Source organism: Fonsecaea multimorphosa (genome assembly GCF_000836435.1).
Source record: "Fonsecaea multimorphosa CBS 102226 unplaced genomic scaffold supercont1.2, whole genome shotgun sequence".
NCBI classification, from domain to species: Eukaryota; Fungi; Ascomycota; class Eurotiomycetes; order Chaetothyriales; family Herpotrichiellaceae; genus Fonsecaea; species Fonsecaea multimorphosa.
Genome location: NW_015971636.1, coordinates 1,064,363 through 1,079,204, shown reverse-complemented (window position 1 = coordinate 1,079,204; position 14,842 = coordinate 1,064,363). Strand labels below are relative to the sequence as shown.

The 14,842-nt window shown below is 52.6% G+C and overlaps 5 protein-coding genes across 5 annotated transcripts; 3 read left to right on the top strand and 2 right to left on the bottom strand.

Annotated features, from left to right (window-relative positions):
- Positions 1 to 1,360: 1,360 nt before the first annotated feature.
- Z520_01319 (uncharacterized protein) lies at positions 1,361 to 3,177 on the top strand (the record flags this gene model as incomplete). Its single annotated transcript, XM_016771837.1, has 3 exons — positions 1,361 to 1,433; positions 1,536 to 2,090; positions 2,138 to 3,177. The coding sequence occupies 3 exons, from the start codon at positions 1,361 to 1,363 to the stop codon at positions 3,175 to 3,177; spliced, it is 1,668 nt and encodes a 555-aa protein (XP_016636976.1).
- Positions 3,178 to 4,696: 1,519 nt separating this feature from the next.
- Positions 4,697 to 6,433, top strand: Z520_01318 (uncharacterized protein; the record flags this gene model as incomplete). The annotated part of the gene is made up of 7 exons (XM_016771836.1): positions 4,697 to 4,837; positions 4,886 to 4,900; positions 4,953 to 5,306; positions 5,362 to 5,742; positions 5,797 to 6,048; positions 6,106 to 6,176; positions 6,232 to 6,433. 7 exons carry the CDS (start codon positions 4,697 to 4,699, stop codon positions 6,431 to 6,433), a joined length of 1,416 nt encoding a protein of 471 aa, XP_016636975.1.
- A 953-nt stretch (positions 6,434 to 7,386) lies between these two features.
- Positions 7,387 to 8,560, top strand: Z520_01317 (uncharacterized protein; the record flags this gene model as incomplete). The annotated part of the gene is made up of 2 exons (XM_016771835.1): positions 7,387 to 7,654; positions 8,064 to 8,560. The coding sequence occupies 2 exons, from the start codon at positions 7,387 to 7,389 to the stop codon at positions 8,558 to 8,560; spliced, it is 765 nt and encodes a 254-aa protein (XP_016636974.1).
- A 681-nt stretch (positions 8,561 to 9,241) lies between these two features.
- Z520_01316 (uncharacterized protein) lies at positions 9,242 to 10,942 on the bottom strand (the record flags this gene model as incomplete). Its single annotated transcript, XM_016771834.1, has 2 exons — positions 9,242 to 10,280; positions 10,416 to 10,942. The coding sequence occupies 2 exons, from the start codon at positions 10,940 to 10,942 to the stop codon at positions 9,242 to 9,244; spliced, it is 1,566 nt and encodes a 521-aa protein (XP_016636973.1).
- A 1,691-nt stretch (positions 10,943 to 12,633) lies between these two features.
- Z520_01315 (uncharacterized protein) lies at positions 12,634 to 14,639 on the bottom strand (the record flags this gene model as incomplete). The annotated part of the gene is made up of 3 exons (XM_016771833.1): positions 12,634 to 12,694; positions 12,749 to 14,331; positions 14,385 to 14,639. 3 exons carry the CDS (start codon positions 14,637 to 14,639, stop codon positions 12,634 to 12,636), a joined length of 1,899 nt encoding a protein of 632 aa, XP_016636972.1.
- Between the last annotated feature and the right edge of the window lie 203 nt (positions 14,640 to 14,842).

Sequence of the window (14,842 nt, the reverse complement as noted above, 5' to 3'; positions counted from 1 at the left end):
TTGAGCGAAAATGAGATTTCAAGAACACCCAGACAAACAATGCTCCATGGTCCATGCTTCATGTGGATGACTAGTCGCCCTTTGAGTGTTCCGTTTAGAGGCGCAGCCTTGAAGATTACTGTATATTGTAAACCCTCTTCTCTATACCCCGTACCGAGTAGATATAGTGAATCCCTTGCCGCACATGCCGACCCACAAGCGCCGAACAAAGAATCATTCCCACCACCCCCCTTCTTCAGCCTTTCAAAGCTGATGTTCATTTGGTTAGCATGTACTGTACCATACCTTTCTTGAGGCCAAAATCGCCTTGCGGTAAATCGACACTATGAAAAGAGTCTCGGTCTCGTTCAACGACGTTGAAAGCTTTGACCCAAGCCCCGTTCCGTCCGCGGCTACGGGCTCCAGAGGGATTCTGATATATAACGCGACAAGATGTGCACGGCAAGGCACAAGGCTTTCTAGTTCCTGACACCAGATGAACCAGATATCGTGACACCCACTACTCACACCGAAGCTCCCCCTTCCAGCCACTTTTTTTCGGGCTACGCACTATTGCAGCGTCGAAGGGACAGACAGCGTCGGGGCCAGCTGGATTCGGCCCGAACGCACCTGGCGTGGAAAGTCGGGACCTCGAACCACCAGGCGCTGGGGTCCAAGTCGAAAAACGCAAGGCCATTTTCGTGTCGGCGAAGATGGGCGTGCATCGTTACATTATATCCCGCCGGTACAGTATGTCGCAATCAATGAAGGGGGGTGAAATCAATGAATCAATGAATGCATGCATGGGTGTATTGGTGTATTGGTGTGAACATGTCGTGGGATTTCGCTTTCCCAGCCCACCGGAACTGGACGGCACTTTTTCTAAAGGAATGGCACGGCCAGCCGACCCCGCTCTTTTTTGCCTTGGGATTGCCGCCGGCAAAGGTTCAGTTTTCCGCTCTCATAGTAGTAGCACATTAGGTGAGCGGGATGAATGTGGACAGCCCACGACAGCCTCGGTCATGACCTCGGTAGAGCCCACACCCGTCACCCACCGTGTAGCGAGGCTAACTGGATGGGACACGGGTAGGGGGTCAATTCGATAGGTAGGTAGGACAAGTAGATGGTTGATACCGAGTTGGTATCTTGCAAGAGTCAAAGCTTTCGTGTCCGTTGAATCCAAGCTTGGTAGACATACCCTCTCTCACACATACACTCACACACACAACCTTTTCCATACGGGACAAAAAGATTTCCAAGACCTACCTGAGAGATCGGATCATCAGCATCGTATACTTCGGGGTTGTCGACCGAGACTGAATTGTCCTTACCTCCTCGCCGCCGCCGCTTCTTCTTCTACTACGGTGTCACGCCTGCGAGAATGGCTCCCAAGATATACTATGCTCCAAGATACTATTCATACCCCAGTCTTGATCTCTTGTCGATTCTTTTCGGTTCGTCCAAGACCTTTTCTTTCTTGGTGGATTGTAGTCATTGTCGTACTGATGCTGTATAACCCGCGAGATCAAATGCTAATGTGGCGGCGGGTGGTGAAGATCCCAATCAATATGCCCTTTCACAGGAAGATTCAAAGGTGCACATAGACGCCGCCAACACGGCAAACTACATCGACAAAAAGCACGCCAGGGTCTTGACCGAGAACTTTGCCCACAGCTTGCGCCACATCTACGGCATCGGGGCCGCGGGCCACTCCAAGGATGTGGTCGTGGGCTTTTCGACGCTGCAGATCTTGTTACCGATTGCGTTCTACGGCACCATCGCCGCTGGGGGCATCTTTTCGTGTGCCAGCCATGCCTTTACCCCCGCGGAACTGGCCAGACAGATCAAACAGGGCGACGCAAAGCTGGTGATTTGCAGTCCCGACCTCGCCACGGTCGCCATCGACGCAGCGAAGGCTTGCGGCTTGGGCCTCGACCGCGTGCTCATCCTAGACTCTACCTACCGTGCTTGGAGTTTCAAATCGGCCGACGGCAAGGTTGACTGCTGGACGGATAAACGCCTCACGTGGGAACGAATCACCGATCCGCAGGAGCTGGAGGACAGCATCATCAACTTGCTGTACTCGTCCGGCACGACTGGTGTACCCAAAGGTAGGGCTAGTCCAGAGGGTTTCTCGATCCAAGCTGATCTCGCAAAGCTGTGATGCTCTCACACAAGATGATGGTATCTCAGATCGTCATCGCTTCCCAAGTAGCTCGAGAATGGGCAATTCCACGAATCCTAACGGGCGAGTTGACCCCCACACCACTCCGAACAATAGCCCATCTGCCGGCTGCCCATATTGCCGGTGTGGCCGGCTACTTCGTCTCCCCTCTATATGCTGGCGGGGAGTGCTATTGGATGCGTAAGTACGAGTGGAAGAAATTCATCGAGTACAACAGACAGCACAGGATCACGGCTTTTTTCACGGTGCCTGCCATCTGGGCTCGAATCGCCAAATCCCCCGACGTCACGGACCATTTTGACTCTTTGGAAAGCGGCCTTGGTGGTGCGGCGCCAATGGATGCCGATCTCTGTAACGCGGCTGGTCAGCGAACAGGGATTCAGATGGGCGGGACATACGGCATGAGCGAGACTACTGGGTCCGTTTGCACCCTTCCTCGAGGAATGTCGGATAATACCGGCAGTGTTGGGGTGATGCATCCAAATACGATGTTCAGGCTTGTCGACGACGACGGCAACGATGTGCCTGAGGGACAACCTGGCGAATTGTGGGTGAAAGGCCCCATGGTGACAAAGGGTTATTACAGAAATCCCGAAGCTACCAAAGCGGCCTTTGTCGACGGTTGGTACTGCACCGGAGACATTCTTCAGCAACGAAGCAACGGATTGTGGTATGTCACGGATAGAAAGAAGGAGTTGATCAAGTACAAGGGTATTCAAGTGGCGCCAGCTGAGATCGAGGGTCTCTTGATCTCGCATCCTTTAATCGAAGATGCGGCTGTGATTGGCGTGCCCGGAGAAGGGACAGAAGTCCCTCGTGCCTACGTCGTTGCCGATAAGAACAAGATCTCGGAGGCAGAGATCAAGGAGTTTGTGAAGAGCAGGACGGCGCCGTACAAGCAACTGCGAGGTGGTGTGGTATATCTCGATCAGATCCCCCGAAACGCGGTCGGCAAGATTTTGCGGAAGGATTTGAGGGATATGGCGAAGACGGAGTTTCGACCTAGGCTATAGGGGGATGTTTCGGCCTTTGTAGCGTTCTGATTTGGCGAGAGCGAACTCGTTTGGCTCATGCTCCGCTTGGATATCTCGACGGCAGTGCAAGCAGAAGTCTTTAGGCGGGATATCCACAAAGCCAGGCTCCAGAGCCGCGATGCGATGCTGTCGAATACCTGACATGTCTTCTTTTCCTAGCATGTTCTTTGACGACGCTGGAATTCTCCAGACGACTGGCAAAACGGCAAGCAATGTGGGACAATCGGAGGCTGCAAATCTCGCGGGCGGACCTGCTGGTTGTGAAAAATCTGTCTTGCTTAAGAAGAGGAGCGGGCCCAAGTTGCGATGAGAGGTCCTTGCCTGAGGAAGTAGAAGACCTAGTTCAAAGAAGGATAGAATCGCTAGAACAAAGGTCGTGTTGTGCTTGTTGACGACAATGATGGATAGCAAAGCCTCACCCTCTGGATGGCTTCATTCTCCACGTCATCGGCTAAGAAATCCGAGATGCTTCCGCTGCCCCTGAAAAGAACAAACTCCATGTCCAACGCTCAACCTCTTGTCATATCATCGCTCGCAGCCATGCATAATAAACTTATCTCCCCTTGCATGAGGTGCTCCGTCAGCATGTGGATGCTGCTCCGAGTATGCGGAGCGGGAGTCTGAACAGCAGCAGTCTCAATTTGGTCTCGAACAGTGCCACAGCCTCCACCGTCCCATGTGCGGATGGAAGGCTGCTTCCTCCATTCAACGCAAGCGTCTGGAGATCACAAATACGCAGATGTGTCCATTGCTAGCCTGTAGGTGTATGTCAGCTCGCGAGCAGGTATAAAGAGACTGGGACTGACTGAGGTTGGACAAATCTCCTCCCTTTGATGCACTGGCAAGGATGATACCAAATTCCCTTGCGAATTGAGCAGCTTCCTGGCTCAGAATAAGCCCGAAAGCAGCGCAGGCTGTAGTCCTATTGTCATGAACTCGTACGCATCATCACAGAAAGGGCCTCAGGACAGCAGTTTGGCCTGTCACGGGTGAATTGCTGCTTTGTCGAGACACGAGAAAGGAGCATCGTTCTTCCTCGTTTCAACACGATTCACCTTGGCGATTCCGCGCCTCCCTCCTTCTCCCATTCCTTTTTACCACACGAACTCGTTTAATTTTGATCCTTCCTTCTTTCACAGTTCTTTTCTGCGTCACCCTCTTCTGCGTCACCCTGCTGGCAAGCTACTATCTTTGTCCATCTGCCGGTCCATCGCATCATCGTCAAATCATCAAGTTAATCATCATGAGCGGCTGGGACAATGCCGGCGCGCAAGGCGCTTCAGGTCAGTTATTCCTTCATTCCTCTCATTCTCCATCCCTTCATCGTGTTACAAGCCCTCCACAGCCTCTGGAACACTCTAGCAAACATGTACAAGTTTCGCAAGAGGATCTTGAGAGCAACGAAGCCCTGCTACAAGTACCCTGACCTGTGGATGATAGAGGAGATCCCCTCTTCGTGTTCGATCCCCTCTCTCAGATTTGAGTGAGCTTACTGACCATGGTAGTTGATTCAGGTTGGAATGATGATGACGGTGCCGTGGTCATGCCTTCTGGCTTCGACGATGGCTTTGGAACTGCCACCAACGGCGACGGAATGAACGGTGATGGCGAATGCAAGATGGGGGCTTGCTTCAACTGTGTAAGTGGAATCATCCCAACTCAATCTACACTCACTAACATTTTTCAGGGAGAAGAAGGTCACGTAGGTTACCTGCCCTCTGTCCCGTCGCTGACCTCGCTCACTTTGTGCTCAGACCAAGGCTGCTTGCCCCAATCCTCGCAAGTTCAAGGGGGAATGTCGCAACTGCGGTCAAGAGGGCCACATGGTTGCCGACTGCCCTACTCGTGTCATCAAATGCAAGAATTGTCAACAGGAGGGCCATGAAGCCTTGGATTGCACCAACCCCAAATTCGTCGACAATACCCGTGTTGCTGATAAGTCCGAGGACGAGGCTTGGGAGCTGCTCAAGCAAGCCAGTGATGAACGCGATATTGGTGACTTCAAGGAGGCACTCCAAATCCTGTCCAAGGCCGCCCCAGAGTACACCTACCCCATGCTCGAGAAAGAGTTCCGCAAGCGCGGCTTCAGTATCTACCTGATTGCCATGGTATGTTGGCTTGCTGCAAGATTGTAAATCGTCCTCCTGCTGACCATTTGTGTAGGAGAAGGATCATGGTGACACCTGGACGAACGTCAACTTGCAAGGAGATACCGGCAAGAAGTACGCAATCAGTTATTTCACTTCCGACAAGCCACAACGCCCTACCCTCGTCGATAAATGGCCTGCGTCTCCAGAAGAAAACCTCACTCGCCTCGCTGATGCAGGGATTCCTCTCGACCGTGGAGTGGACAAGTGCAGCAACTGCGGGAAAATCGGTCATACCACCAAACGTTGCCCTGATGAGAGAGTTGCAAGCGTTCAGCCCACTGTTACCTGCTACTTGTGCGGTGAGGAGGGTCATCGTGTTCGTGACTGTACCCAGGAGCGCAAGCGTGGTGGTCGTGCCTGCAAGATCTGCGAATCCGAGGAGCACTTGGCCAAGGTACGTCCCGTCACTGCCACCCTGTAGTCATACACAACTGATATGATGCTGTAGGACTGCCCAGATAGGGAGAAGCGAGCCTGTCGTAACTGTGGTGAAGAGGACCACATGGCCAAGGATTGCCCTACTCGCGAGAAGCGAGCTTGCCGCAACTGTGGAGAGGAGGATCACATGGCGAGGGATTGTCCGACTCGTGAGAAGAGAACTTGCCGCAACTGCGGTGACGAAGATCATCTGGCTCGAGACTGTCCTCAGCCCCGAAAGATGACCTGCAACAACTGCAACGAGGAAGGTCACATGGCTCGCGTAAGTCGCCTCTATCTGGTACACATGCATGTACATTCCATTAACATGGCCCTGCAGGAATGTCCCAAGCAAGGTGAAGGTGGTACACGTCCTCCGCGCGACTGGGCTAAGGTTATTTGCAGCACCTGGTAAGTGGCTTTGCTGATCCTTCAGGTGGCTTTCTTTCTAACCCGCCCGTAACAGCAATGAGAAAGGTCATGGACGTGCACGCTGTCCTAAGGGTCAATCAGGACAAGTCGCTGGACAGTCTGATTCTGGGAAAGCCAACGGTGCTCACGACGTTGGTGCTGGCTGGGACACTGCCCCGAATCCTGGTTCTGCGCCTGCTGACTGGGAAACCCCTGGGACCGGCGAGTTCGCTGCTGCTGGTGGATCTGCCTGGTAAAGATGTTCGAGATTCAGAAGTGCGGTCTTGGCCCAGATTTATGTGTGCACCGTCTGAGCGAAAGCGAGGCGCATGCGCAACACAACTCGGTGGGATGGCATGGACGGATTGTCGAAGAAAACAGAGAAAGGAGCCAAAAATGAGAGAGGCGCTGTTCTGAATATGGTGATGAAGATCAAGGGAGCCAGCTTCTCCAAGCATGAAATTGGTGGAGAGACTCGAGAACATTGAGACAAGCAATGGTTGATCATGAACTTGGCCAGGCCAGTGTCTGACAGGACGACATACGCATTCTCCCCAAAGAACCGTAGCCAGGGTAGCTGGTCCAACAGAGCTTTACTTACGTGCTTGATTGACCCATCCAGCTGATTGATGCGTAATCCCAAAGGCTCGATACGCGTTCTGTCGATTGCACAACCATTGAATCCATCCAAATGGGCAAGAGATAGTATTGTCGACGGAGACTTTTGAAGAGTATTCTACCTAAGTAGGCTGCAGTCGTATGAACTTTCGTCCGTGGCCTAAGCGTATGTAAGCCGGAGTTGACTGAGCCGAGATCGACTTTCAGCCTTGGTGGATTTACCTGTAAGAGCCTGGCTGGAGGGTCGGCCACGGCATACATCGGTGTAATGAAGTCGCCATCGACCAGGCACCCAATTCGAGCGTATGGATTTGATTTGAAATCGACCTATATGCTTTGATATACGGACTTTGGTCCTAAGAATCTACTCGGCCGGTAGGGAATGGGTGTGTGCCCACCAGCTGTAGAGGAAGAACGATGGTTAAGGATATATAAAAACGTATTGATGAATCGCAATATATTGATTACAACCTACCTAAGGTACTCAATGTCCCCTCCGCGCAGCTTTCCAACAAGACCTCTTGTATAGTACCCAGCAAGATTCCCAGCTACCTATATATACGTCTCAATTCCGGTTTCAACTCAACAAACAATGTCATCCACATCCTCGATCCCCAAGATCATCCTCATCCTGGGCGCCGGCCCCAACGTCGGCGCCGCCGTGGCCAAAGCCTTTTCCGCAAGAGGGTTCAAGGTGGCCAGCGCGTCGCGCTCGCCGCCCAAATATACCGCCAGCAGCGACGATGGTGCTGCGGTCCTGCATATCCCCGTCGATCTGGCCAGGCCGGAGACGGTGCCGGGCGTGTTTGAGAGGGTGAGGAGGGAGTTGGGGGGGGAGCCGGGGGTGGTGGTTTATAATGGTACGTTTGTATACTTTTCTTTATTTTGTTTTCTCCCTCGGTTTTCTTGATCTGTGGGGGGACTTTTGCGATTTATATTCCGCTGTTTGGTGGAGCGGGAGGAGCCTATTCGCGAGCTGTTGGCAAGAAAGGGAGCGGAGACGTTGTTCAGCAAGATTGCTCCCATGGTACTGGGAACCCGAGGCAGACACTGTTGATTTTGCAGAAAGGCAAGAGACGGATATGATCTTCTGCCTATTGGTGGTATATGGGAAAGAAAGGCAGCCAGATGAGTGGCCGACACTCCCAAGCAACGACAGCTTTGCTCCCTCCCTCCCTCCATCAAGCCCTTTTCAAGATATGATCTCCTTCTCGAGACCTTCTTGCCCCGTTCAGTCTTCAAAAAAACTGACCAACCCTTCACACACAGCGGCCCTATTCGCCCCGGACCCGGCGGACCCGCTATCCCTCTTCACGCCAGAGTCCATCCAGACGTACCACGACTCTCAAGCCGTCAACGCCACCTCGGTGCTCGTCTCGCTGCACGAGACCGTCAAGGCGTTCCGCAACCTCCCCGCCACCAGCGGCGACGGGGGCGGCCTCCCGTCCAAGACGTTCATCTTCACGGGCAACATGTTGAACGTCATGACGCTGAAGGGCATGTTGAATTTCGGACTGGGCAAGACCGCGCCCGCGTACGCGATCCGGCATCTCGTCGAGCAGAAGATTTACGCGCATGACGGCGTCACGTTCTACTACGCCGACGAACGCACCCCGGAGGGCATGCCCGTGGCCAACGCCATCTCCGGCGAGGCCGCCGCGGTCGAGTACGTCAAACTGGCCGAGCGGACGGACCAAGGGCCCTGGCTGTACACGTTCGTCAAGGACGCCGGGTACAAGGACTTTGAGAGGCCGGGACGTTTGTGAAGATTAGACTCTTTGTAAAGGTTCAGGAAACCTGAAGACACCTTCAAAACACTAGCGTGTGAAGTGCTGAAGAGTCATTAGAGGGACCTATAAGACTAAGTTATTGACAAAGGAAAAGAGAGGAGGAGGGGGAAATGGGGAGAGGAAGAAAAGCGAAAAGCCAGGAAGGAAAAGGAATGAGGAGAAAAAAGGAGGACGGGTTTGAAACATCTAGAAAGCAAAAGGTGCCTAGCAGCGACGAAAAGAATAAAGACGAAAGAGCCAAAAGGAAATAGCGGACAGTCATATACCTAGGTATAGAGGTTTATATATCCTGGCGTGTCACCCAACGAGGAGCATAGCGAGAGAAATTGCCTCCAACCCTTTAAGGGCGAGAGGAAGAACCAAGTATCAATCAGGTCTACTGCATAGGCTTCGTCCCACTGGGGTTTCCCATGGTTTGATTGACTACCTAGGTAGTATTCGGGTATCTATCGTATCATATCGTATCGTTCCTCCCATCGTAGCTCGTAATAATGGATTCGCCATGATGATAAAGAATATCGGAAAGAATTACAAACAAGAATAGAAGCGTCCAATTTCCAACCTCATTCAACGAGCCAAGGAAGTTGAAGAAACCAACGTCCAAAAGAGACCCCATAACGTCGTGTATCCAGTAAAGCACGTCATATGTCGCCAGACTCACTCAGGTTGAGAAGTTAGAAGGTAGTTCCCAGTGCCGGACGTCCCCCTACGGTATGGGTTGCTTTGCAGAGATTGGAAATGAGATTCGTCATCATGAGGCTCTACTCGGTAGCGAGCCATTGTCTGGGTTGGAAGGTTCTCATAGGCCTGTATCATCGACGAAGGGCCGTAGAATGAGTCCATACTAGAATTTGCAGTGTAGAGAGAAGCCATCATGCCGCTTGTGGTGTAAACTTGGTGTTGGTGCTGGTGGTGCGTTGTGTACACTGGGGAGTCAGGCATCATTCGAGACGTTGCGAATTCGGGCTGGAAACTCATTCCATGAGGATTGGGTTGAGCCGCGCCACCTGTACGAGAGTGTTGAGATAGTATATTGCTTTGCCTTATTTTGATCTTGCGCTTCTGTGTTGCGTTCTTGAACTGCTTCGTCCTCTTAGGAAGACAGTCTTCATGCCCTGGGAAGCTATCGTCGCCGTCTCCATCAGACGATTGAGGAGACTCCTGTTTGACGCTTTGGTCAACGTGTTTTGCAAAGCTTCGTTTCCGATTCGTCCTCTTAGGAAGACAATCTTCATACAAGGGAGAGATATTATCTCCCTCTTCATCGGATGATTGACGAGACTCCTGTTTGATGGCCTGATCAATGTGTTCCTCAAAGATATGTTTCCCACAGGAAAAGTCAAAGATCTCATCGCCATGCTCGGGTGGAGTGACAGCTTCAGACGAGCTGTTGGAAGAGCTGCTGTCCTCACTGGCATGTTTCTCACCTCGCTTGACCTTGGTATTAGCAATCTGTCTCTTTGCAATCTTTTCCATGTGGAAACCTCGAAGGTGCTCGGTCAGATGATCTCGCCTTGTGAAGCCTTGGCTGCCCTTTCTCTCGCAGTTTTTCTTTGGGCAGTCAATGTATTTGATGTCGTGTCGAGACTTGTAGTGTCTGGTTACATCTGCTTTGCGGCTGAAGAATTTTTTGGGGCTTCCGTCCTCACCCAAACAGTCTTGATGGGTACAGAACGTCCGATTATCTGCAACAGCCCTGGAGGAATGTTAGAAACGGTTGGTCAAAAGCATGCTGAGGAATGATAGGGCCAAAAGGGTTATGTTTGGCGCGCTCCCAGAGCCCAGCCACTTGTCAAGACTTTCTCAGCGGCATGGGCGATTGAATACTTACTTGCTACTCGGCGAAATGATCCCATCGCCTTCTTGTTTTGGCGCAAGCTCTTTATCCTCCTGAAGCAGCGGTGATTGTCCTCGGGAATGCAATGCAGGCCCCCCAGTGTGATGAGTGTGGTTGTCGTCTAGTACTCGATACTGATTGCAGGGATCGATGCAAGAGTAGGATGACCTAGGCGTTGCCTGTTGGCTTGCAACACTGTAGTCTGCACTGACTGTGCTCGCTCCGCTCCAGCTTCGACCTCTTGCACTAGCCGAGTGACTAGTGATGGCATACGCCTCTTCAGAGTGGTATCCATGGGTTGGGGGAGCGGGCATGTAACCTGGATGAGGTGCAATCGTGCGAGGAGTGCAGAAACTGTGGCTGTAGGTTGGACTTCCAAGCTGACATGAAATGCTAGTCGGCAAACTGATTGAGAGGCCCGATGAAGCCTCTGGCACACTCATCGAGAGTGGTTGTTGGGCAAAAAATGCAGCCGGACCAAAGTGATCCCTCAAGAAATCGCCGTGGTCGTAGCTGCCCATGACGGTGCACAGATCTCCTCAAACGCAGAGAAGGAAGCTCCCAGATACTGATCAGACAAGAAGCAGCAGCACCGACCCTAAAGAAAAGAACAGGCAATTGTTCATGAGATGGACGCAAATAGTTGGGCTCGACCTTCAGCCTTATGCTGGTATCAGAGCTTCGGATCTCAGATAGCTAGGGGAGGGGTGCTCTCTCAAGTATCCGCCAGCCGAAATTCCTCGAGAGACAAGGCAAACTCGAACTATGCTGGGAAGGGAGGCTGTACCGGACAGTTGACGATATGGAGACACAAAGGGAGGACTGACAGGGCGAGGACACTGACTCGGCCATCCTTGAACCGATGGCTGAGGTAGTCATCAAGGGCCATTAGGACATTCGGATTGGACCACTCGACAGAGGACAATGCAGGAAATTTAGCGCGGGTGTACTCCCGGGTAGGAGAGAGAATGCTCTGAGAGCGAACCACCTGACGCTCTTGTACAAGCTAGCGGCCAGAAGCGATCAAGTCGCTGTATGGATAGATTTCCCAGCACGGATAGCATGGAAACGCGGCGTGAATGTCGCAAGCGGGTTCCATTGCCAACGAGGCCCAATCAAGTCCATCTTTTCAAATGTGAGGCTAAGCTCTAGGGCTCATCACTCCAAGAAGCATTTCTCACCCGTGTGTTGCCAAAATACGGCCATTCGCTTGCTCGAAGTGGCTTTCGGACCCCTGTCGAGATTTGGACCTGCAGTTTGCTGCCATCATTTGTGAAGCGTTCAAGCATCCTCGGGCATACGGCGACTAGGGTAACACTGCCTCGATACTGGAATTCCTTGACGCCGGACCCAGTTTGGAAAGTGCCGGTCAAATCAACCATAGACACAGAAGCATCATTAAGCGAGGGGCAGGGAACAAGAATGACCATTGACCACGATATAACAGCCCCACGGGCTCCAACCCGGGTAGACTTGGGACACACAACCAGGTACTCGGACTGTGTATCTTGGTTCAGCTGGTCAAGGCAGCGACTGTCATCCGCGACGTTTCAGATTGAGCGGTTCAAAGTTGTGGGCAGACACACGCTTGACACGGCAGCGGCCGTTCGAGATCTGCTCCGTAGCATCATGGTTGCCTTCTGCGGACCTGAGCGGCTCTGTACCTTGGTAAGTTGCAAGGTTGGTAAGTAGCGGGATGGAAACAAGACTAAAGCGGGTCGGCGGAGGGAGGCTGAGGGAGAAGGCCCGGCTTCCCATTGGCGAGGCATACAAAGACTAACTCTAAGAAGCTTAGTTAGTTGCCTTTTTATCACAGCCTCAGTGACATCGCGACGGCCTTATGTTTGCTTCTGGTCCATTCGCGGCAAGGCAAATTTCTGTAACACCGAGAGTGAGGCGGTGGTAGAGCTAGGCTGCCGTCTGCCACATGGACAAACAATCGAAACACGAGTAGCACACATTCCCACAGAGCGCCTTGAGTGGAACCCACCCCCCCACCGTCCCAAGCGAGGCAAGGCCTGACTAGGAGGTCCGGGTGGCGGGCACCCAGTCGTGGCACCCGGAGCATACTAGGTATCTCAGAACAAGGGTTGAAGTTGCAGAATTCGAGCTTCGTTGACTCTTTGAGAGGTAATCAAACCCCTTCCCCAAAAGCGGGCAAGTGGTGTGCATGCAGCGGGCCGACGGGCAGCACTCCGCTGACTGACCTATCCTACAGATCGTCCTCAAGGAACTTGTAGACAAACTTGAAATCTGCCTTCCGCCGATTCATCCTGCAAGAGGTTAGAACGAGAGGCCGTTGGGATCAGGGGAGGGATGATACGTACCATGTACTTTCATAGTCAAAGAAGCGGTATGTGCCCTGCTCAAATTCCTCCGTAATCTGCTTGGGCTCTTCGTGACGTTGGAACCACGTTTGATACTGCTTGTGGAACCGCCAACTCTGGTTCTTGAGAGCACGTGCCGCCAGCCACTGTTGATAGGTATTCTGCCGATAGTAGAATATGTAGAACAGCGTGTCCGTCTCCAGCCTCTGGTTCTCGTACAACGCTGGATCATCAAAGATGGGGAGAACATCCTGAGGATAGTGCGCCGGCGTGTTGTACTTGAACGTTGGCCGGTAGTATTGAGGCCGATCGCTGTCCGAAGGTTCTGGGCAAGTCTCTTGAGAAGCCTGCAGCAGTCTGGCTAGTTGTGATGGTGGCTGAGCAGCACGACTCTTGGTGGTCTCGAACGAGTCTAGTAGATCTTGTAGTCCAGGAGGCAGATGATAGATCGATTCCACCGCGGTTGGGTCTTCGTGCACGTCGCCGTTCGTGGTGGCTAACTCGTCTGCAATCACAGGCTCTTGGACAGCCTCGGATTTCTCCATGGCGGGAGTAGGAGGAATGCTGCTTCGGATGCTTGGAGCCCGGGCGCTGGTGGAGCTTAAAGTTGGAGACTTCGAATGATTGGATTGCTCTTGCGAAGATGAGCCGTCCATACTTACCGCGGCAGGTGCTGGCGAGGCAGTTCTCTCCACCGGTTGTGCTGGCACTGAGGCTGGCGAGGTCGTTGCAGATGTCTTGACCGGGGCGGGCAGTGGGTGTGATGTAGGTGCAGCGTTCGCTCCAACTGGTGGGGGAAGAGGAGCAATACCCACTCCACTTTTGTCGCTTGCTGCTGCTGCGGCCGCTGCTGACGCATATTTCAATGTCTCTCCCGGCGGTCGGTTTGGGATTGGTGCGGGTTTCATTGTCGAGTCTTTGGGTATTGACGGTGGCGGTGGCATGGTATTCAGAGTAGCCAGGGCTGGCAGGGGAGACTTGAGTTGCGTAGATGGTCGTCGTGTGGCAGTGTGCGTTTCTGATTTCGTTTTCTTGAGTGCGTTTGCATCCACCTCGACGTCTTCCTGAATGGACTGCGCATCTTGGGACGATATTCGGTCTATGTCGTTGTTCAATCCAAACTGCGCCTCTTCGCTGTCCAGATTACAGTCGTCGTAAATACCTTCGTAGGCTTCGGGATCGAAATCCGGGTCCCGCACTTCCCTGACAACCTCTTCAATGTCGGACTTGATTGATGCCACTAGGTCATTTTCAACATTGCCGTTCTGTAGTGATCTTAGGAGAAGTTGTAACCGGGACTCGTGCCATTTGTACGTCTCGGTCATGGTTTCGATCTCGGCAAGTCGATCGGCCTTGGAGTTATCCTTCTGCTTCTTTTTGAGAGCGGCTTGTAGGGTGCCGGCTTCGGGTTCCAATTCCTCGGTCAGGATTCTGTTGATCTCGTCCAACTGATCAGAGAGGAAGTCGCAGAGCTCTTCTCTCTCCTTCTCTTTGGGATCTTGCTTGATGTTCTGCGACAACCCTTCCTTCGAGAACGCCTTTGTTTTCATCTCCTTCTCCACCGCTTTGAATATTTCCATACACTGCATCTTCGTTAGTCCACACCCCGAGACAGTTTGTTCTGCGGAAGCCTCACTTTTTCTATTCGCTTGCGCTGTTCCAGCAGCGAAGACTTGTCCTTGATCTCATTGCCCGCTGCCCATGTCTTTATCTGGTCGCGGGATCTTTGCAGCTTCTTGATCTCCTTCTTGAGATTGTCCTCCAGTTTGTCCTTTTGTGCCGCATTCTGGGAGGAGTAGATCTTCTCATAGATGGCTTCGAACGCTTGGATACCCTCGTCGACCTTTTTGAAGGTTTTGTCGATTTCTTGCTGCGTTTTTCGCGACGCCATGGTGATACGACATAAACAGAGGTTGTGGGAGATGCGGCGAGGATGCCAGGATCGAGGGGGGTTCTATTAAGTGCACGGAGGGCGCATGGACTCGTGTCTTGTAGTTGGACCAGCCTGCGGTAGTGGCAGCCGCGTGCTGCGTCTGTTGCGGCATGCCAGGGTTCAACGGAGGTCCTTGGTCACGTGAAGGGCTCCTTTACTAG